Here is a 24,618-nt window from a genome sequence, read left to right on the forward strand (position 1 = left end):
TCCCCCTCGGATAGACTGCATTGTTGACAAAAAAGATTTTGTTATTAGCCTCTCAGCTCAAGTGGATAAAACGCAATTCTGCGTTCGGGTCTATTAAAGTTGGAACTTCAGTAGCTTTTTCTCCTGGGAATGGAAACTGAATGATGTAAGAAAGCAGAAAGCATGGTTGAAACTGTTAATGTTGTTAAAATTTCCGGACATAAGAGAGGAGGGGGCACCTTTAGAAAGTTTGTTAGCTAATTCTGAAAAGGAATATCGCCTCTTTTTTTCGCTGTACAAAAATATATATCACTTCTAGTTTAATTGATTAAGTTTCACCCGCTTTTTATCCTTTGTGCAGATCTTAATGTTTGTTCTGATGTTTCCCTTTTCGTTGCAGTGCTTTGTTGAGTTTATATTTTCGTCAAACCGGTTTTGTTTGGCGCTGCTTTCTTTTTTTACTTAGGACTGCTTGTCGGGAGCCTCCTTGTCAAAATATTTGTATGTTTGTCTCATCATTGCCTGAAATCCTGTCGTTTTCTTCTATTATCTCTTTTCATCAATATGTCTAGCCGCTGTATACTTAGAACTTCCCTAACATGGTGCCAATATGTCAGTTTTCTTGTTCATTCCAAGTTGTAAACCTGGGTTTGCTAAGTTTTAATGCTAATTATTTTATTTTCTAGATCTTGTGGAAATGTGGAAAATCAGAGATGTATAAAGGGGTGTGGGCTCAGGTCACACGAAACCCTAATTTTTCCCAAATCACTTAGCAATTCTTCTTCAGATTATCAAATAAATTTTGGTTTTGTATTTGCCCCCTCTCCGAAAGAGCTCCTTTCCACATGCCCGGATCTAATAACCCCATTTGTCATGAACATTTTCTTAGTGAGCATGAAAAGAAAATCCACCATTCTTCCTGAATCCTAATGTCTGTATCAAGAAATATTGACAAATAGAAGGGCGTTAGAATGTCTAGATAATAGGTTTAGGTGCCCTTGTCTTTTTACTCTCTGGGGAAATATTCCCCTCTTCTAGTAAAAATTTCATTATATGGGGACAATATTTCTGGTGGAAATGTCATAAAAACAGCCTCCAATTCACCCTCTTATCATAAATTACTCCAAGTCTTGAACGGATGCGATCAATTTTATTTAAGATCAGCGTTTTATGGATTCAGGGTGGGAAGAGGGGGGAGAGGTGAAAATTCCGGGTTTTGGCCTCAAGTCAGCCCGCATAATTCTGAAATGTTCTGTCTGTCCCATAACTTTCTTTTTTTTTTCCATTTAATTGTGCTTGTCCATATTTCAAATCCCGGTCTCTTCAAATAAATCAATGGGTACAATCAGTTTGACCCCGAGCACAACATAAAACATCCCCTTGTCTCTACTTATTATATATTTTTGCTGAATTATTAAGTTATTAAGTAAAATTCTCTGCGGATCAGTGGGGAGGCTATAAGCACAAATTGATTTATAACCAAAGAGTAAAGGTTGGAATCAAGTTTACACTTTTTCACTTGGAATTCTATCTCCCCTCACCATGAGTAGGCTACATAAAGCTAATAGTTTTGGGTAGGCTAACCTACCCAATCCTCTATGCGGAAAAAAAATGGTAAAGTTTTCTTACAATTAGTCTCTCCTATATGCCCTTATCCAAGATCACTCTTATTTTTTACAGGAGCCATAGGAATCTGTTTAATTTATTTATAGGGATGTAAACAGGACGACCCATATGACTAATGTAAGGGGAGTAAATTAAGTCTTTTGTAAGGGGAGTTTTCTAAAAATTCTCATTTTATCGATAGAGGAAGTCTGACCGGGCGAAACGTTTGACATAGTCACTGTATGACGACATAGCAAATACTTAGGCAAAGTTCTGTATATTTTGGGTTGAGGGGGGGGGGACTACCGACCCTTCTTTGTAAAACCTAATGGGTCTTTTTAAAAATAAAATAGAGTAGTTTGTAGACAATATAATTTCGAAACATTCTAAATTTAGGGGCCCTTCTTTATTCTACTCCCCAGGAAAACTTTTCCTTTTCAGCAAGATTTTTTTCCGAAAGGAATGCTCCCGATGTATGTGTTACAAGATCAATCTTTTTTCATAATTACTTTATATCCTGCTTGTCAGTGCATGTAAAACTAATGTCTTATTGAATTTTAGGAAAGTCGGAGCTCTGGGAGGAGTAGTAAAACGACTCGATCGACAAGGGATTCCCTTCGAAGTCGGCATCCCTCGGAAAGATCGGGAGAAACCTCATTGTCTGATGGGATTTATGCTGAGATACCAATAGGTAAGTATTAAAAGAAGTGATAAAAAACCCATAGGGAATAAGTCAGAAGATATTCAGCTAATGACCAAGGTTTAAAAGGTGTTGGATAATCATTTTATTTAAATTTTTACTGATTGTTCTACTGGTCCTTTAACACTTGGATAACTTAAGAGTTCATGCAATTTTATGGGGTAAATTCTGTCAAACAGTTCGTGGTAACGAACTGTAAGTAAGGAGCGACCCAGCTCAATAGTGACCGAAACTCTAAAAAACGGAATTCTTATACCAAATAGGTACATACAAAAAATGTTTTTTTTTTTGCTGATTTTGAATATATACGTTTCACCAAGTCTAGTCCTACCAATCAAAAGTTACGAGCCTGAGAGTATTTGCCTATTTTCGTCAAAAGGGGGAAACACCCCCTAAAAGTCAGAGAATCGTAATCCCATCCAACGCTCATTTTTTCCCAAAGTCATCGGGTCAAAAATTTTAGATAGCCATTTTGTTCAGCATAGTCGAAATACCTAATAAGTATGTCTTTGAGGAAGACTTAATCCCCACAGTCCCTGAGAGAAGGGCTGCAAGTTATGAACTTTGTCCATTGTTTACATATAGTATTTTGTATTTCTAAGTACACAGACGTTTGCAGGGGGATTTTTTCTGGTTGGGTGGGGGGATTGGGCTACTTGCGAGGATCTTCTATTGAGTAATTTTTCGTGGGGGAGGGGAATTTTTATGAAAGGGGCGCTGGATATCCCAGCATTATTTAGAGAACGATCAGATATTAAATTAAAAAAACAAACAATTCAACTGAAAGTAAGGAGTAACATTAAAAATTACCTCACTCTTTACGTTAAAATTTTGTAAAATAATGGCCGATATAATGAATTATTTGTTTTTGTTGTTTTCCGGCCAATCTTAGCATTTAATTTTACCTTAAGCAGCTTCATAACTATGATTTTTATATGATAATAAACCAAAGATATCTTATGTGCTCGGCTTGTGGTTGTTATTAAATAAAAATAAAAAAAAGCAAGTTTTTTCCAACTGAATATAATGAATAACATTAAAATTTGTAACGGAAATAAACTATTACGCATATATTTGAAACATCTTCTCTTTCATTCATTTCAATCACTTGATAATTGCTCAACTTGTGACTCTCATTGTCATAAAAATAGTTTCGACCTCTTTGGCCGTTTTTTTTACTACGCCTTACATTTTTAGTACTGCAAATATCGCTAATTTAAGTTACGTGGGTGAATTTTTCCATGGAGAAATTTCTCGTAGGGGAAGGGAATTTTCCATGGAGGGGCAGCTGGATTTCCCGACATTATTTAAAAAGATCAGCAATTAAGTAAAAAACAAGTTTTTTCAATTGAAAGCAAGAAGCAACATTAAACTTAAAACGAACAGAGAATATTATGTATATGAGATGTGCCTCTCCTCAGTAGCTCGTTCTTACGGTAAAGTTTCTTTTTTGACTTTTAAAAGAGGCTATTATTCTAATTAAACAGCCTTTGTGATTCAGGAGTCGTTCTTAAACAACTGAACAAAAATTAAACTTAGGTTATAATAAGGTTAATAATAGTTTAAAAGAAGTAAAATTAATATGTACGGTGTACGGTGATTATTCATGTACGGTGAGCCAAATTCAACCCCTGCATTAATTCAAAATAGTTCAGAAATTAAATAGAAAAACAAGTGTTTTTAACTGAAAGTAAGGAGCGACATTAAAACTTAAAACGAACAGAAATTATTCCATATATGAAAGGGGCTGTATCCTCAATGCCCCACTCTTTATCCTAAAGTTTTTTTTTATTGTTTTAAAAAGTAGAGTTGTGACAAAGAGTCAAACTTTTAGCGGGACAGCCCCTTTCATATACGGAATAATTTCTGTTCGTTTTAAGTTTTAGTTTCGCTCCTTACTTTCAGTTGAAAAAAAAATTTTTTTTTACATTTAATCTCTAACATAGGCAATTCCTAGTAGATTCAAGCTCTTAGCAAAATTTACGTTTCGTAAGTTTATGTCAGGTTATCGAGAAGCCAAAATAATTGTAACATGGTGGAATTTTTGAGTGACCAATTTTTAAATTTTGAAAATAAATTTATAAATTTTCCCTTGAAAGCCTTTCACGCTTGATCACAGCTTGAATATGTATCCCACATTTCAGTATTGAATGGCTTGATTGTGATAATCTTGGACGATGAAGTCTTGGACTCTTGATGATGTTTTAATGTGGAAGGATTTTTTTAAAGTGTGAAAGGCTTACTTAATGTAATGTAGCTTAACCCCTTAGCATAAAAAATTTGTACATTTGTCTAATAACTACTCAAGAGCTCGCTACCCCACAAAATAAAAAAAAAATCTCTTTTATAATCTGTTGCGGGATCCATTTTTAAGAATAGTATGATAATAAAATTTCCTGCAGTCTTGGTCTTTTACTGTAACTTTTTCTGCCCCCCACTCCTCCCTATAGAAAGCTGACATGATATGTCTGACTTGATGATGTGAATCCAGAATGCAGTAACAGTTAGGAGCTAATCAGCCCCCTCCTCCTGCTGAAATCATAGATTTCCCTGAATTTATGGGCACTTCTTATTCAAAATAACAAATAAAATAATTTTGTCTTATTCTTATTTGTGTCCCCCGAGAAGAGGTGAAAACGCTACACTATGCTTGATTGACTTGAAGACTAGTGACTGATTACGTCATTTACCAACGGGCGTAAATAATTTCTTAGGCCACACTGATTTTCCATTTACAAAAAAAAAATAATAGAGAAAAACAGGTTTAATTTTAAACTAAGCAGTAGAACAAAAACCCCAACAATAACAAACTTTAATTAATAAAAAATATGAATATTTGGCTCTACATCTGGGAGCCTTTTTCAGCGGAAAGATAATTACGGGAAAAGAAACAAAATTTAAAAAAATGAAACCATCTGAAAAGAAAGAAACGATGCCTGACAACTTATCTGTTGTGGACTATGGGCTATAACCATTGGACTAACATTTGGACTATGGACTATGACCTGGCATTTGTTTGTCTTGTTAGTGATTACAGTAATTGCAGATTTGGAAGTGTTTAAAATATGAGTTATATTTTTTTGTTTATTTTGTGGTTGATTGGTTTTCTTTTCTCTCTTTTGTGTTAGTTGTCATTTTTTTAGATGATTTCATTTTAAGAAAAAAAAATTCCTTAATTTTTTTTTCCATTGAAAAAGGCTCCCGGCCATGGAGCCGAAATCAGGGAAGGTAAGTTTGGTATTTTTCCATTGGTTCAGCGAAAATACAAGAAAAGAATTTTAAAATAAATTATCCCAATAAATATATGTTTCAGAATTGGGTTGGAGAATGTAGGGAAGAATACCCCCACCCTCATTGACACCCTGACAATTAATAGTACAGTCGATTCTATTTATTTGGAAAACAATCTTTTTTTTCTTTTTTTTTATTGTTCAAATTCTGAAGCCACTTCACACAATACTTCATTGATCAAAGCTTTTAAGAAAGTCTCTTTCTCAAGAGAATAGCATGGGGAAGGTGCTTAAGGGATATAGACTCGACGGCGTGCCCTTTCTACACCTTCGAAGAAAGCTGGAGAAAATTAGTTTCTTCAGAAATGAAACTGAAACAATGTTTGCTCGTCAAGAAGAAAAAAGAATGACAGGACAAAGAGCGAAATATGTATTTACTCTTGTGTCTGACGATGGCTCTTGCGAATTGAAATTTTTCAGTCATGCAAAAGTGGAACTTGATATCTTTTATCGTGTTTCGCTTTTTTTGTTACTACAATTTGTTGGTATTCTTCTACTTATAATTTCTAGGCTTTGCTGTTGTAGTTTATTTTTCTTGTTTGGAATTTTTGGTGCTCCATTTGCGCTGTTTTTTTTTCTGTGACCTGGGATTCAAAAGACTATTGGAAGATAAATATCACTATTTCGCTTACAATAAAATTTTAAACCATGAAAAACTAGCAATCAGTATAAGGGGTAATCAAGTTTCAGAAGTCAGTTGCACAAGATGGGGCGTGCCAAGTGTGGTGAAAGTAGTTCAAGCATGGCAGAACTCCGCCAAACGCTGCATGGACTGCGTCATGCGTTGCGTAACTCTGTGGAACCCATGGCGCTGACGTGTACGTCAGGTTGTGGAAAGTACCCCCCCCCCTTTATTACCTAAGGTATTATTACGTCAAAAAGAGATTATCCTTTCTGTGCCTGGAAAATTACGCTGGTTGGACAAGTTATTTAAACCTCTCATTGGCTAGTTTTTTTTCTCAGTGTGCAAATAGCATCATTAACATCGGGGACTTTATAGGATGGGAAGGGAAGGGGTTTGTGCTGCCCCAAAATCCCAGACTTTGCTGTATTTCTGTACAGTTTTTATTTAGATTATCAAATGAAATTAATCTTTTTTTTTGTGACTGGTGTTCACCAGAAAAGAGTCATTCATATGGGCCTGACTAACACGTATTAAAGTATGTAGATTTTGTAGTCATTGTGATTTTTATTTCGAGGTCTGCGCCTTATACCTATAGGTGGAAGTGACACACCACACTTTGCTTGGTTTGAAGAATAGTGTTTGATTGGGTGAATTACTGTTTCTCCACTCCCTAAATGACTTGGATTTTCTGCTAAAAATCAAGTACAGGCATATCTTTATGTTTGTGTATCTACGCTAGTCAACTATTTACTATTTACTATTTTACTATGTACTATTTACTACTTAATATTCACTATTTACTATTTTACTATGTACTATTTACTATTTAATATTCACTAGTATTTAATATTCACTATTTACTATTTACTATTTAATATTCATTATTTACTATTTAATATTAACTATTTACTATTTTACTATATACTATTTAATATTCACTATGTGCTATTTACTATTTTACTATATACTATTCACTATTTAATATTCATTATTTACTATTTAATATTCACTATTTACTATTTATTATTTACTAAGGGAGTTTTTACATTAGCCTACACAGTAGAACCTTTCACATTAGCCTAAATTGCAGCACCAAGGACATGAAAATAGATCAGTTTTTCCCCTTGGACCTATCTTAGGTCTACCCATACTCAAAACCACAATTTTTTAAAATTTTTCATGTTTCAAAATTGTGAAGATTTTAGGGCAGTACCTAATTTTTGTCACTGTTGCCATGATGAACCGTGAAAATAAAAATAAAAAGAAATTAGTTGAATTTGACAACGCTTTTCATTCCTAAGAATTCATATATAAACAGTTTGTTGATTCCCAAGGACAACTGCACCTCCTAAGGAAAGTTGTACCTATTAAACTGTGCCATATAAAAATGTTTTGCTGATATTTGACCCACTTTTCTTTTTTTGTTTTAATTTGGCACCCGCTACCACCAAAACTGCATAACTGTATACCAAGGTAAAAATGATTAATTCATTAATAATTAATTAAAAAATAGTAATTTCAATTTCCATTAAAAATACAATTCTCGATTTTCCTAATTTATTAAGAGATATTTGGTTGTGAAAGTTCATTGAACCACTTTAAACAATCAGATTTTATTGTCACTGTTCTTGGTTCTCTTGAGACTACGTTTAGCTTCGTAATGGTGCGGAACAAGTTTGTCCCTATCGTAGGAGCCAAGTAGAATCAAAATCTACACGGAATTTCATGTTACATAAGTTTGTTACTTCATGGTAAATCTTGGGCTAGAGATATTGGAAAAATGGCAAAAAAAAACTATTAGAGATTTTGGCAAATATATTATAGTGGTTGCCTTCTAAAGGAAACCTACTACACAAATTAAGGTAGTACCATTATATTCTTTTTTATGTTTTTTTTTTTAATTAAGGTTGCTTTTCTAACAATGATCATTAAGTTAACAGAGTTAACAATGATTTGAGTTAGGTTTAGGTTTGAAAAACGGAGATGAGAATTGTACGTTCTCAGCATTATCACAATTTTATTTTTGCTAAAAAATTGTGTTCCAGAAAAATCGACTAGTTCGTTTCTTAGCAAATAAATAATATAAACTTTCCTAGTATACACGAAATTTTTCGTTACACAAGTTTATGTTACTTCATGGAAAATTCAATATAGCCACAACAAAATGGGATTTTTGAATGGGCAATTGAAAGTTTTTTGGCAGAATTGTACGGAGTCAGTAGTAAGCAGTTCTAGAAAACCAGAGGAAAGTTTTCGTGCCTCTTTTTCACACTCACCCAAGTCATTGGCTTATAGCAGGCATTAGAAAAGTTATAGAAATATAATTAACATAAAATGAATGTTTGAACAAAATTATACCAGCTTTTGTTCGCGAACTGTCTCTGGTGGAAAAATGGAAGTAGGCTAACGTCTTGTTTTTGATCTTTGAAGTACATGGGAAAAAGAAAAGAAATAAAGGAACATGGTTTGGTGTTGTCAATAGGAGATCTTCTAAAATTCATCAGAAAACATAAGATTATTGTGTGTTTATGCACGCAGCGTAGGCTAAAGCAAAACTAGTCGGTAAGCAAAGATTAGTACAGGCTATTTTAGCAATATAGGAAGTTCAAAAATATTTATTTATGACCTATCATTTACAAATAAATTAATTACTTACTCAAGGTCTACCCAAAAAATTAACAAAATACTTTTACGTCGGGGTACTTACGTATTATCCCTAAGTACCAAGAAGTGAAGTTAGGCTAATCCTAATGAAACAATTTTTACTTCATAATATGCATAATAATTATAGCTAACACATTTTGTATCAGACCCGCTATACTGTACCCCCACTCCCCCTCCCTTAATGTGCAAATATGTAGCTCAAATGATATATTTCACAGCTATTCTCGCACTGCGTCTCTCTTGTTTTAACCCGTTTTAACTGTGACGAAACAAAAACTGGAAAAACAAGTTATGGGTGGCAGAAATGCATTGAAAATATATACTTTTGGCTATATATTTGAACATTGGAAGGGTTAGGGGTAAAGTATAGCGGGTCTGCATGCAAAATGTGATAGCTATAATTATTCTGCATATTATGAGGCAAGAAATATTTCATTAGGATGAGCCTAACTTCATTTCTTGATTGGGTTTGGTCTAATTCGTAAGTACCACTTTTTTTTTATAATTTGATCATAAAACCTATTCTATACTTCTTAATAAATTTTCATGTTTAAAACAATAATTTTTTTACACGCATTTTATTTTCGATGACATTCAATTCTCTAGACAAGAACGTGATTTTTCCTCAAGAATATCATTTCTTGATTCAGCACTTGACGGAGAGAAATACATTAATGTCATTGAAAACTGTCAAGATTTCTGTAATGGATTTCTTGGAATAAAACTCGCTTAAAACACAGGGATATTTTTTGATGTCAGAGAATTTTAGAGTTGTTTAATTTTTGTAGGAATTGTTCTTTTAGGTTTATTTTTAGGGAATCTGAACATGGGCGTAAGCATGAACTTTTGTTGGTGAAAGAGATGTGTCAGAACTTCCTAGATTTGCTGAAACAATGGGGCTCACAGGAAGGAGTGGGTGGTTACACTAGCCCCCCTTCCCCTTTTGAAAACAAAAGAAAATATACAAAAGAGCAATAGCTTCTAATATTTAGGGGAAAATACAGGTACTTGTGTCTTATAGCCACCGCAATCAAGTTCTGTCGAGAAGTGAAGCTTGGTCAATGTTAATGAAATAAAACAAAATATGATGAAAATATAATACTTTATCAACAAAATTGGTATCCGTCACACTTCACGGAGGTAGTTATTCCAATTGACAACTGTTTTCTTAGAAATACCTAGCTCTCGTTTGCACCAGGCCACCGAAGACGACTCGTAAACCCACAAATAAATGAAGCGAATTAAAGTAACAAATGGTATTCTACCGTGAGTAAACAACGTATTGGCACGCAAACCGACTTGTTTCATACATGACCTAGTTGCACAATTCCAAAATGGGTCTTTATCGAAGGAGTATAAAGTCATGCTGTGTCCATTGACGCACTCTTTTGTTTTGGTCAACAAACAGTAGCCTTATCCTGGAAAATTCTTATTGCCTCTTTTTCAGTCCTTGGCAAATCCCAAATTTTCATTTGATATCCATGGTCAGATACAATTTCCTATCAACACAGATTGCAAACTGAATGAATATCACTCCATCGTCTGAAAAACCAGTTCTTAACCAAACTTCACTTCTCGACAGAACTGGGTGGTGGCTATAAGACACAAGTACCAAAATACCCTTTTCTGGGGAATAACTTTTCTAAAGCTTGGTTTTCCCCGAGAAAAATTTTAAATGCTGGCACCTCCTCCAGAAGAATTTTGTGAACAAACCTGTTTCAAACGCCAATACAAATGCGCTTAGTATCGTTCTTTACCTGAGTGGTGTTTTATTTACTCCCCCCCCCGCGCTACAAGCACGAATATTAAACGATGAGCTTTTGAATGTTGCAAAAGGGTAAATGGGCCTACCTACGTGTGTCGTTGCGTGAAGAACAGGCCAAACCCTAGGCATGCTGTGGGAGTTTTCGGGCAAAATTTTTGCATTTTGATTATTGTAATAATTCTTACTTAAATTATTTCATCTGCTTAGCCGATTATTTGCACTATAAAAGTCCTTTAACCCGTTAAAGTCCGTTCCGTTCCATTAAACGGTGATTCTTATCATTAAACATACCGTAAACCAATCGTCCCTCACTATACTCGCCGGTCATCTTTCATCAAATACAAGCCTATACTTTTTATTGTAAATTGGTCTTCAAAGTTGGTTGTTCCTTGCTAGTGTCGACGGGTCTTATAAAATTATACCTGACAATGGATAATGGTTAGCGCATACGCAGGAAGGGTGAATAGAGTCAATCCAAAATTAATATTTGAGGGGCTTGACCCGCAAACACCTTATGTTTTATTTCTTATGAAAAGTTTCTGTAGACAAAACTACTCACGGTACTTACGTGTTATAGCGACCACAACCAAGAAGTGAAGTTAGGTTAGGCCTAATCCTAATGAAATATACAAAATATATTGAAAATATTAATACTTCATTAACAAAATTATGGAAACTACAACAGAGAATTATGGTAAGCAGAACGCGTTATAATAAATACCTAACCAACTCAACATATTAAATATTTAATTGAAATATAGCTGCATTGTAGTTTCTCTTGCTGAGATCAAGCTAATTATCTCGAATGCAGACAGAGAAACTGGTTTTAACCCAGATCAAAAACAACAGTGTGGTCGCTATAACACGTAATAACCCTACTCATTCTACAAAACTTGTAAGTTACTAGTATAGTAATATCATAAACAAGTTTGGGATGTTACTTGACCGGATTTCACCATTGATGATGGAAAATTAAATTGTTTGATCTTCTTCTTTGTGTGTGTGTGTGTTTTTTTGTGTCCCTGTGTTTGGGATGGCCTCCCACGCCCCTCTTGCCTGATATTTATTTATTCACTTATCCTTGTTGCTTCTCTTTTGTGATTTTTTTTCTATTTTGTTTGTTTTTTGCCGTGTTAAATTTTGGAATTATTATTATGATGAAATGTTGATGTTTTTTTGTTATTGCACTGTCCCAGCCTTACGAGCTCTGCTCCCTGTTATGACATAATATTGTTTTTGTATTTTTTAAGTTGAATAAAGAAAAAGTTGAAGTTGAAAATGAAAAAGACCCTGGTTCCTCTGATATTTGGCGCATTTTAATTCTGAACATGGGTTTGACTGCTTTTTAATTTGTTATTGTCTTAAACGTAATCATCTTAAGAGACGAGTTGTCATCAAAACTCTTCGAAACGAACGTGCCTTTCTTTTCGTTCAAGCATTCCATGTCGCATTTCTAGAGTGTCAGCATTCATTTTGGAAATATATTAGTGTCGTTAAAGTGTCAAAAATTTATGTTGGGAATTTCTTCGGGAGAACAGGATCACATCTTTCCAAATATTTCCCCTAGATAAACTAAAGAAAAGATATGGAGTGGCTGATTATAAGCTTTTTTTTGCTTGGGTCCCTCTGATTGTCTTTAATAATCAATATCAGCCATTCTTTTGAAAAAAGCTGCGGGTTATTGGTTTCCCTCCATTGTTAAATGAACAATAAGGAACAAATATATAATATGCGAAGTGTTGCTCACTTTCGTAAATCGTCTACGTTAGGTGGCGTGCGCCACGCGTCGTGGTTGTGGACTAGAATAAGTGACTAAGATATGCATCAGGTAGTCCTTGACATTATCCTGATCTTATAGAAAGTTAACAATACAAATTATAGTTTAGTCATTTTTTTTTATATTGCAGAGCATAATAGGTCTTGAAACTTATCTCTACCAAAAACGAGAGAATACTGCATCCTTGCTGATATGAATATCAGCCCTTGGTTATCAAAATGGCAGGTCACCCAATAATTTATGCATGGACGTGATTAATATAGTTTAGAGGATTATTTTAAGTGGCTAACGAGGGAGTTCCCAAAGTGTGTTCCGCCAACCCTTTGATTCTGTTAGAAAACTTTGGGGTCCTTTGACTTAGCTAAAAAAAATCTTATAATAAATTTCCATTAATAACTATGTTTTGTTCGAATAAAGGAATATGGGTCTAACACCCAAAAAAAGACCCAAAGAGAGACGTGTACACAGGGAGGGCGTGAAAAGACCGACAGAATTTTTTTGGATAAAGGGGCAAGTTTGTCAGAAATCTTTTCAGTTTCAGATAATGGCAGTTTGACAGAAAAGCGTCTAATTCTGTCCCGTGCTCACTGAAATCAACTTTCACAAAGTAAAACTAGCGTAACACTCAACCAAAACAAAATTCAACTCACGAAGAACTCAGCGCACGGTAAATTCGAGTCAATGGATTTCATCCAGCCAGAATTAAAGTTGCACGAAGTTCGATCCTCGCATCGCTCGTACGGAAAGTGACCTTTATGCTTGACTAGTCCTGAAAGTCATAAAATTTTGTGATTTCACCATATTTTTTAAAATATACCCTTTGGGGGGGGAGGGTGGTGGTACAAAAAACTTTAAAAACGCGTCGAAAATTTGTTTGAATGCATTTTTGTTAGGTTTTTACCAGTTGGAATAAAATCGGGGGGGGGGGGTAGAACCCTTTAAGCCCCTGGATCCGACCTTGACTGAGTATGACAATTATCGATGTGAACAACAGGAAAAAACTACGTCAGTGATGACGATAGCGTTTATGTTATGGTGATGATAATGTCACATGGCAAGAACGGAGATAATGATACCTTCTGAAATCGCAAATGGCGCTCATTGTAGTGAAAATTATGATGCTGATATTGACGGCAAAAAGAATGTGGTTCTTGATAGAACTTGAGGTCATACGGTTGAATATCCCATCAGTACCTTTCTTGCGGAAAAATTGAACTGCACGACATAGAATTGGCTTTTGTGCAGGGAGTAGTGGAAGAACGCCCACATTAAGAGTGTGCTCATTTCCACTCTCTAATAATTTAAAATATGGTTTAATATTTTTTTCCCTACTTTTCCCGGTATTGCTCAAATTCGTTCAGGTATGAGTCAAACTCGGCCTTTGTCAGTTGTGGAGTCGCGCGTTTTCGTCTCTTTTCAGTTCTGAGACATCAATTTTGGCAAGATTATGTTAGTGGGTTGAATGGTTTTATTTCATGTGCTGAATAGGTTGGCTTTACATTGTCAAACATATTGACGATTGAGTTTCGTCAGTTGTTTTGAATTATTTACGCTGTTCGAATCTTACCAGGTTTGGTTATTACTGGTGAAATTTTATATGGACTGAATTTTCACGGGTTGAGTTTCTGTGGATTGAATATCGCTTGGGATGTGTCTTCCTGGTTGGATTTGGTATGAGTTGTTTTGTGTTGGCCTTTAAATTGGCGCGAACAGAGCTTTGTGTTGTTCTTTTGATCGGGGGCGTGCTTTGGTTAACCCCTCTCTCTTGGGGGTGTGGGGGAACAGGAGTCTCATCTTTCCATAACCTCTGACTTTCTGCAGCAATTTAAATAAATACAATACCCCCCCCCCCGTCGTCGATTTGTATATTCAACTACTCCAGGCATAAGTACTAGTCCTAATCTGAAAATATTTACCTGTCCCAGATTAAAATTCGTCATCCGAACTGTTTGGCAATTGTTGGTTGACTCTCACTAAAGATAAACATTGTAATTCAAGATCTCTGCCAAACAATTTAATGCTCAAAAACAAACTTTGGCTAAGCTTCAACTTGATATGACAACGTTTGAAAATAATATACTCTTTGGTCAAAATGTCAACTCAGTTCACTATAACTACCATCTGCTTAGATTATCAACAAACACTTGACAGTAGACTTGGTAACCCAACGACAGATTTTTCGTCGCATCTGCTCTGTTGAATAAGTTTTAAATATACCCCATTGTCAACTCTTATACCCTCTTAAATGCTCGATTACACATGTCAAGTTGAAAGATGTTTTAAATTGGTTGTCAGTCTGTCTATTGTTAAAGTGTAAGATCTTCGCGTGACCTCTTTCCAACTGTCGGTTGAATTCGAAATGCCTCATTGTAGCTAGAAGCCTAGAACGGTATGTGGTCATGCTTCGCCATGATCTGATATCGCTTTAATATCTTTATATCATTCTTTGGCTGCATTCTTGCTAAATTGGATAAACAAAATGTTATTGAATTTATTAATTTTGTGCATCATTTTATAAATTACACTATATACTGCCTAGATACATATCAAAACAGAAAATCACAAAGAGAGAAACGAGACAATAACAGCCAGTGAAAAACAGAAAAATAAATTATGCAAATATTTCGGTTGAGACCTCTGCTCAACCATCCTCAGTACATAATAATAATAATAAAAATAAATATGGATTTTTTTTAAGTTTTTCTTCTGTTTTTCACTGTCTGTTTTTGTCCCCATTTCTCTCTTCTTTGCGATTTTTGGTTTTGTCATGATTAGCCAGTGTGGTCTTAGGCATTATTTACTAGATACATATATACAAGACATATAAGTACCTAAGAATTTGTTATGAAGATAAGGGTAAAATAAACAAACAAAATATTGTTGAATAATTTAAAATAGGGGGAGGGGGTAACAAAGTTCACGAATTTGGTGGGTGGGCTAGGCTCCAAAGCCCTTCTCAGTACATGCCTGTTGATTGTAGCTTAGATCACTGTTGTCGTAGATAAGTTTTGAGACTTTTTCACCCTTGCATTTTCATCGTTACTAAAGAATGACATCTTCTGTAAAATTTTTTAGATTTATCTTTTTGTATTGCTTTATGGACTTTTATCTACATGTTTTCGTATTTCTGCTCTGGGGACGTTTGAGTGGAGATCTTAACCGAAATATTTGCCCTTTGCTCTTTTTTTCAGGGGATATAATCACCTTGTTTTTCTTCATCTTACTACATTTTCAAGTTTTCATTATTGCTCTTAAGACAAATAAGCCCCCTCCTCATGTCCCGTTTTTGTGTTTGCCACATTGGGGTTTTTGCTGTCGTCCAAGTGATAGCTAACTATACTAGCTTGAAGTTTTGTTTGGAAGGCGGAAACATAATTGTTAATTAACAAAAATTGTTTACAAACAATTTGCTGAAACGTAATAACTGGGTGGGAAATTTAAAAACCACAGGCTTGGAAATAAACTGTAAAATTTATCCTGTTGTGGTGCATCTGGTTTTGACCTCAGCTGGGTAGTACTGGACCCAGAGATCAAACCCGGCTGTAGCAACACACTGCAGGGTCAACAAAAGGACCTTAGCAGTCAGGAAGCGGCACTAATCCTAAACAATACAACTTGAAAATTCCATGGATTGTTTTTGGGGCGAGGACTTCAAGGCAGAAAAAAATATATACTAAGAATATACTAACTGTAAGAGATATTAGTAGTCCTGAACTTTCCAACAATGTTTTAAGCAAAAATAAACTAGTCATCATGCTTTGTCTGCTTTTTGAATGTTGCGCTTGAAATTCTCCAACAATTTCCTCCTACAATAAACCAGAGTGATGGAAACCAACTTATATTTCGATAACCGAAAATTCTCTAACAACATTTAGCGGAAAAAGCGGGGCGTTGAGGAGGAAAAGCCCCTTTCATATACGAAGTAATTTCTGTTTGTTTTAAGTTTTAATGTCGCTCCTTACTTTCAGTTAGAAAAACTTGTTTTTTTTTAATATCTGGACATTTTTGAATCAATGCATGTTTTGATCTTGATTCTCCGTACATAAATAATTAAGAAATTTGGATATTAATTTTTAATTATTTTGAGATATTAAAGATTTTGAGAAAAAAGAGCGAGGGAGGAGGCCTAGTTGCCCTCCAATTTTTTTATTACTTAAAAAGGCAACTAGAACTTTTGATTTTTTGGGAACGTTTTCATTAGTAAAAAATATGGGTAACTGACGAATTAACTTACGTAACGAACTTCTATATTCGTATATTTTTATTGCATATATAAGGGGGTTGAATCCCTCGTCAATACCTACTCTTTACACTAAAGCTTAAATTTTGTCCCAATTCCTTAAGAATGAAAAATTCTTATATATATATATATATATATATATATATATATATATCGATAGAAAAATTCTCTAATAAAATTAGTTAACATTTTCTGTTTGGAAGACAGAAAGATAATCTTTCGGAAAATTGCTAGCTAATAGTTTTTGTTTGGGTGACAGAAAAAATTTTAGTAGGAAAGCAGGCAAGGTTTATTTGCCACACTCACGGATCCCCTGCCACTAACAAGGAAAGTAGAATCCGAATTTGCAGACTGACAACCTTTAAATAATTGAATGTTCGGTGGGGTCGATGTTTTGAAAATGATGAAAATATAATAGTTTAGAAACAAATTAGGGCTATATATTTGAACATTAGGGGGGGGGGGGGCATAGCATATATCAAATTCGTAACCAAGCCAAAATACGAACTAAATATTTAAATAAGATATAATCCTAACCTAACCTTAAATAAGATATAGCTACAATTTATTTTCCAACCAAGCCAAAGCTAATTGTGTGATTAGCGTACCAGCAAAGATAAACAGACGTAAACCCTTATTATATACGCAAAACGATTACCGTGGAAATATTTCAGTTAGAAAAGACCTCCACAACATTTTACAACATTTTTTGCAAGTAGAATATCTGGAAGTTTCTCTGTGCTAACATCATACCAAGAGACTGCAAGTTTTCATTACATTAAAGCCTCTGGCATTAGCTTGCTTAATTATCCACTAAAATCAGGTTTAAAGGCAATTAAATACTTAAATAGTATTTGAACAAGTGTTCAATTTCCAGCTGTTTAACCTTTAATTGCTATCTTGTGTTGTAGCTTGAAAACAAATTTTAACTAATATATTGTGTTTGGGTAGTTAGTAAAAAAAATCAGTTGTCATTTAAAAACCACAAAGTATTTTATTACCCTTATCAAGAATCTTACCAGCCGATCAAGTTGTTGTTTTTAAATTAGCAAACAATAGTCTATAAATCTATTTTCCTATCTGTTGGATCAATAGAATTGGGCGAAGTAATGGAAGTAGTAGAGAAACTAACTTTATAAAAATGACAGTTTGTCCCTTAAACCACAAAAAGTTTGTCTTGTGGGAAATATCAAGATTGACTTTTATTGGTATGCTTTTAAAATATGATAATTTATCAGGGAGAAGTTACCCACTCTCCAACATCTGGTGTACATCCAGGAGTTCCACCTTATATACCACGGATGGTATAATTTCGTTCAGCTGTGCCTGTTCGTACAACGTGTGGCCCACTTTCGTGATGCTTGGTGCGCACTAAATGATGTAAATGATTTTTTGAAAGTGGGTAGCCTCTGGTTAAACGCAGTACTGCAATTTTTGACTCACCATGGGTTGTAATATAGGTACAAAGTGTAACTGTATTGTTATTATTAAATAATTGTTGTATTAGTAAATACATGCTGACAAGGAGTTGGCCTACGGTTCTTTCCACAGAAAACCTTATATTTTGCTGCAAACATGCCGACAGTTGGAAGACCCCATTCCCCCTGGGTTCATGAAAGTAATATTTTGCTGCGCGGTGTCTTTAGCGTTTTCATGACAAAAAACTTTTTATTTCAAATTTAATAGCACGAGACGTTTTTCAATTTATAACTTGTAATACCTCCAAACAATTGAAGCAATCGTTTCAAATATTATTTATCAAAATTGCGTTTTTGCCATGTGAAAATAAACTATATGCGTTCTCTGATATCCCTAGCGTGTTTTGAAAAATATTTGACTTAAGCTCGTAATATAGAAAAGAACTGTCGGCTCAAAAAGTGTTATTTTTTGCATTATGCCATTGGTGGATTAAAAAAAACAAAACAAAGAAGTAGTTCTATTTTAGTTGCATTGTCAATATCTATTTTTGGGAAAGGGGGATATCAACAGCAGTAAGAATGTACCGTAGATGCCGATATTACCTGGGACTCTTTCCCCTGAACAATCTTGAGAACCGTTTGAGCTGAATCCAGTCTGACGGTGAAAAATTGTGATCTCCTGTCGGTGTTTGGGATATATTGTATGCTAGATGCTTTAAAAATTAACCAAGGGTCTTCTAGACCATTCCTCCTACGCCCCCAAATAACTTTGATGTTTTTTTGTATAATTCCTAATATTTTCCGAAAGACCAATTTTTTCTGTTTTGAGTATATGTATATCCCCCCGAAATCGTGTGCGTCTGATTTTTGTTGTGCATGAAATTCAGCTTTTGGTAACATGTTATTTATGACTGGCACATGTAATGCCTTAGCATTCTGTAGGGACCTAGAGTTCAATATGTTTCTCCTATTTCATTTGAAACAATCACCAACAGAAAGACTGGAAATACAGTAGCAACATTTCTTAGAAAAATGGAAATCGTGCTTGATCAGTCTTTTTTCCCTTTTTTGTGGTGTGAAACATCATTCGTTTTCGTCAACGCCATTCAAATGCCACAAATTATTCGTCTAGGATCCTGATTGTGCCGTGACTGGAGTTGGACCTTGACTTCTTATCTACATTAAGTCAGAAAATGGTTTGGCCTGGATTAGGTTAAGAATGTAGCCTAAAGTATAACGTGATTTGTTTTTATTCAGCCATCAAAAAACCGCTTGCACTACACCAATGGGCTAATAGCCCTCCCGAACTAAATGATTTTGACGAATGAACCTCTTTATTGACATAAATTATTCTCAAAAACATACAATTTTTCTTCAGATCTTGATTTCCAGATGGAGGAATTCATTAATTTAGAAATAGAAATGTTAAGAGCTTTTTGAAAGTTAGGGAAGTGTCGTGCCTGGATATCCTTCTTGAAATGAATTTTAGGTGAAAAATCGAGAGACAAAGAAATGTTAAGAAAAGGGGATAAAAATAAATTAATCAGATTGTCTTTCCTATATGAAATGATTCAAGTGTCCTGTGATGCAGGGGACTTTGAGGAAAATATTTCCTCAAAGTAAATTTTTCAGTAAATATTTTTTCAGCATTTGTTAGCGAAACGGGGAAGTATGCTGAACCAGTCTTTTTTCTTTTTATTATTTTTACTGTAGGCCTATTTGTTACGCCATTCATTTGGTTCAACACCATTCAAACACCCTGAATTACTTGGGTCCAGATAGTGTCGTTATTGGCATTTGGTCTAAAACTCGGTCAGAAAGGTTAGCTCGGAATCAGGTTAGTAAAGGTCTGTTTAGGCTATATATATCGTAAAGGTGAAAATCTAGGCCATGTAGGTCATAGTCACTAACTTGTTATTGGGGCTTTACCTTTGAAATATGTTATAATAATCAGTTAACCACGGGGTTTGTACATATATACATACAATAAGATTTTTCCCTGTTCAGCCAATTATACAGCTGTTAGCCCTTTGCCAATGGGATAATTGCCGTCTTGGAGAATTTCTTGACGAATGAATTTTCTTTATTGACACATTTGTCTTAAAAAGTTATAATTTTCCCCCATATCTTGATTTTTTAGAACTGGGAGTTCATTCATTTAGAAATATTAAGAGCTTCTGTGAAGTGTAGAAGAGTTTCAGTGCTGAATATTCTTCTTGACGGAAAGACGTGAAAACAGAGCGACAGCAAAAAAGAGATAAAAAGAAATTAACGAAGTTACTTTTCTAAATCAAATAGTTAAAGTGTATGATGATGCAGAGGGTTTTGAGCCGAGGGATGCCCCCTTTTTACCACCTGTAGAGCATCTCAGAACGCCACGTGTGCTGCATAGTTCCGCCATGCTTGGCACAATTTCCGCCATGTGTGGCGCGCACCACCTGGCGTACGTGATTTCTGAAAGTAAAAACCGCCTCGCTTTGAGCATGTTTCGAGTGTTTGTTAATTTTTTTTGGAATTTTTTATACTATATGACGCGTACCCCGCGCGGCAGGAGGAGGCCTGGTGCAAGTGTGCATAAATATGATATGGAATATGACCCGTATGGTGGAACAAGTGGCGCTGAAACATGAAACATGTTCGTTTTTTGCTCATTTTTTTGCATTATTTGAAGTTGTTATTGGAAATAGAATAAATCAAGTTTTTACTGTCTGTTTTTAAGGTGGGCGTCAGAACTATGCAAAGTAAAAGCCGAAGCAAAGAAGGCAGTGAAGCATTAGCGCAATAAATTTTGCATCGTCAGCAGTAAGAGGTTATATTCAAATTTTGCATGGTCGAAAATGTAAATCACGTACAGGATATGGTTATTTATCTTTCTCTATGACTGAGTATAGTACCACTTTGAATTGAAGACTTTAACTACCGTGAGAACAATTGCATACAAGTTTTCTAGGATTGAGTTCAAGATATTTCTGTTGTTTATTTTTATTATGACAATTTAATTTTTGAGTTAAAGTAAACTTTATTTTAAAAATCATACACCATCTAAACAATTAACAGGTAGCCGTCCAAGAAGAAGCATAGCTCTGAAGAAGAACGGCTACTACAATCAACAGTCATAATTTATACTAAATAAATCTAGCAAAAACTAAAAATCAAAGATAAAAAAACTAAAAGTTCAACCTGTTTTTTAAATGGCTGCAGGTGTTCAGCCACCTTAATGTGAGGGTTTGCCACCTCTGTGCTATCTGTTTTACATCGTCATTGCTGCTTGTTTCGCTGCATGAGGTTCACCTCTGTCATATGCCACCCATTGCAAAAGATTATTGAAAGTGGGTAACCCCTCGAGTTCTTGGGGGCTTGATATAGCCTATTTCATATTTGTCTCGTTTCCAGCTATTCCGGCCCCACCTTATAATTTATTAACATAAGTGAGGTGTACTCCGCTGCTTAAAAACGGAGCTTCGAAAATTTGCACACGATAAGTGCACAAATGCTTGCAACTGACCGCGGGTTAATTGTTTGTAGTCAATCCTTTTTTAGTGGCTTTTCTAAATGGTTTTCTTGAAATAATGCATTCAAAACAGCTGTCAAGCTTTGATATGCAATTTTTTTTTTTTTTTTTTTTTTTTTTTTTTTTTTTTTTTTTTTTTTTTTTTTTTTTTTTTAGATTGAGGATAATCGATTTATAGTTAATAAGGGCATTTAGTCTATCTGTAAAATTGTTTCGTCACTAGACGTTAAGTCAATAGTTATTTTTCCTTGTCCAAATTGAAAATCTATTTTATTAAAATTTTATTTTATTTGTTTATTTTCTATTTTATTTTAATAATTTCTATTTTTTTTAGAATGAGGATAATCGATTTGTAGTTAATAAGGGCATTTAGTTTATCTTTAAAATTGTTTCGTCACTAGACGTTAAAGTCAATAGTTATTTTTCCTTTTCCAAATTGAAAATCTATTTTATTAAAATTTTATATTATTTGTTTATTCTCTATTTTATTTTAATAAATTCTATTTTTTTTTAGAATGAGGATAATCTATTTGTTGTTAATTAAGGGTAGTTAGAAAATCTATGAAATTGTTTCGTCACTTGACATTAAAGTCAATAGTTATTTTTCCCTTTCCAAAGCGAGAATTTGTCAAGTTTTTAAAAGAATTTTACACTACCATGAAATTCCTCCGTCTGAATACAATAAATTAGCAAACTGTTATTACTACTGTTGACAATTAATTATAGCACCAAGATGCACGCCTGATGCAACACGCACCCTCCTTCTCCATCCCAATCAGTTCAAAATTTCACTCGGTAATTATCTGTTAGCCAGTACACACTCGAGAATTTCGATCTGAAAAATCGGACAATAACTGGTGTATTGCTGTTTGTATAAGGAGACTATTAGTTTGGCTCAGTCGAAAACTATATTGTAGCTATATTTTAATAAATATTTAGTTGTTATTTTGGTTAGGGTACATTTAGTATGCAGCCCCAGTATACTCCCCCCCCCCCCTAACGTGCAAATATACAGCCCAAGTTACATATATCATATCTATCTCCCAAGCATCTCAATTGTTTCGACCCCTTTCATGTATTTTCGGATTCTCGATAGGGAGTATAAACGTATCGGTCTTCGATTTAATGAGAGTTAGACTGAATTCCTGGTGTTCAATCACCCGTCAGATTGCCCGACAAATGTTCAGTTGGGTGAATATGTTACTAAAGCACAAGATACACTGACGTATCTTGGTGTACCCATTGGGTCAAATCTTCGCGCCACGCGTTAACTTTTGAAAGATTTTTGTGCCAGAAAATCTAGAAATGCGTACGGTTTACTAGTTGCGTTAAAGTTTAAATTTAACCACCGCATCTTAGCTAGCGTTTATAATACATTTCCTGTTCCGCATCTACTCGCCCATCATTTGGATGGCCATCATTTTGGCCACAGCACAACCGTGTGGTCCGTATGGCCAACCGTATGGCCAAAAAGCACAACCGTGTCATCCTCCATTCGTGAAACTTGTTTAGTCATAATAACCTTTCTTTCGTTATACCTGTAAAAGTGGGACCAAACCATATTTTTATGAGAAGCATATTGTTCCATATACGGTCAGTCAAATGAGTGCTTAAGATCAGGGTCGTATCCAGGATTTTTTCCGGAGGGGGGGGGGGGTTACTATTTTATTTTTTTAACCCATCGAAAAAAATTTGTATTCATTTTTTTGTTTTTACGGGTCGGACAAACATTTTGGGGTGGGGTTCAAACCTTCTAACCTCCTCTCCCTGGATACGACCTTACTTAAGATTATGCTTAAAGAATTCCTCTTGAAAACATAAGCGAAGCTATTCACTTGATCGATTTTCTTGTTACCTAAAATCATATCTTGACCATCATTTATTTACAGTCTTCTTAACATTGATTTTCAAACCTATCCTTGCACCCTAAGCTCTCAAACTTCGAAAATTTATTTATCTTGCTATTTTATAAATGACACCCAAATCAATCTTTACAATTCAAGTCTGAGAGATTTTTACCTTCCTATTTGGTTCCATGTTCTTCAGTAGCCTTCGTCGCGTTCCTTAGAACCGAGTCCATCAAAATGATCTATTTAAATGGAGATAAAATACAACCCAGCTTAACTCTTGATTCCATGCCAAACTAACTACTAACATCCCTTCCCACCTTAAGGACGTGATTAAGTGAACTTGAAAACATCGAGCTTCAGAATTGAAGTAAGGTTACCCTTCTGTCTTTTAATTCTCTAGAGATCGTCGATTGTCAAAACTTCAAATAGCACCAATTATCAAGTCTTGTCAAAGGTTTTGATTGACAGCTTCCTTTGGTGAGATGCTTCAGCCGAGAAATAATAATATATTTGACAGTGTCTTGCAAAGCTTGGTTACCGACCAAGGGAGATTAGAAAATGAGCAAAAGAGCACTATCATTCTCAAGTACAAAATGCCCATGTATATGCAACTGTGACGACATGCATAGAATGCATTTTAAAATTTATTGTTTTTTCCACTTTATTTCCTAGGGATAGGCTATTTAAAATACCTCATTTCATTAATTCGAAACTAAACAGCGAACTTAGTTGAAAGCTTTCTTCGAGGATTCTTAGAAAACCAAAGTTTTCTTACAAATTAAATTAAAAAAAAAATAACTGAAAGTAAGGAGTGACATTAAAACTTAAGACGAACAGAAATTACTTCGTATATGAAAGGGACTGCTTCCTCATGAACGCCCCGCTCTTTACGCTGAAGTTTTTTACTGTTTTAAAAAATAGAGTTAAGAGGAAGAGTCAGACTTTAGCGTGAAGACCGGGGCATTGATGAGGAGACAGCCGCTTTCATATATGAAGTAATATCTGTTCGTTTTATGTTTTATTGTCACTCCTTACTTTCAGTTAAAAACACTTGTTTTTATTTAATTTAATTTCTTAACGTTTTTTAATCAATGCATGTTTTGATTTATGCTCTCCACAGATGAATAATTAAAACAAAATTTGGGTATTTATTTTTTTGGCTAAATGGGTTTCTCATAGTTTTGATCAAACGAT

At 34.7% G+C, this 24,618-nt stretch overlaps 1 protein-coding gene across 1 annotated transcript in view; it reads left to right on the forward strand.

Moving 5' to 3' along the window:
- Window positions 1-24,618, forward strand: part of LOC136030308 (uncharacterized) — a 73,878-nt gene that overhangs the window by 41,226 nt on the left and 8,034 nt on the right. Inside the window, exon 5 of the mRNA XM_065709201.1 lies at window positions 2,146-2,275. Coding sequence (XP_065565273.1) covers window positions 2,146-2,275 — 130 coding nt within the window. The remainder of the gene's footprint in view (window positions 1-2,145; window positions 2,276-24,618) is intronic.

The sequence above is a fragment of the Artemia franciscana genome, chromosome 8 (assembly GCF_032884065.1).
Source record: "Artemia franciscana chromosome 8, ASM3288406v1, whole genome shotgun sequence".
Classification (NCBI taxonomy): Eukaryota; Metazoa; Arthropoda; class Branchiopoda; order Anostraca; family Artemiidae; genus Artemia; species Artemia franciscana.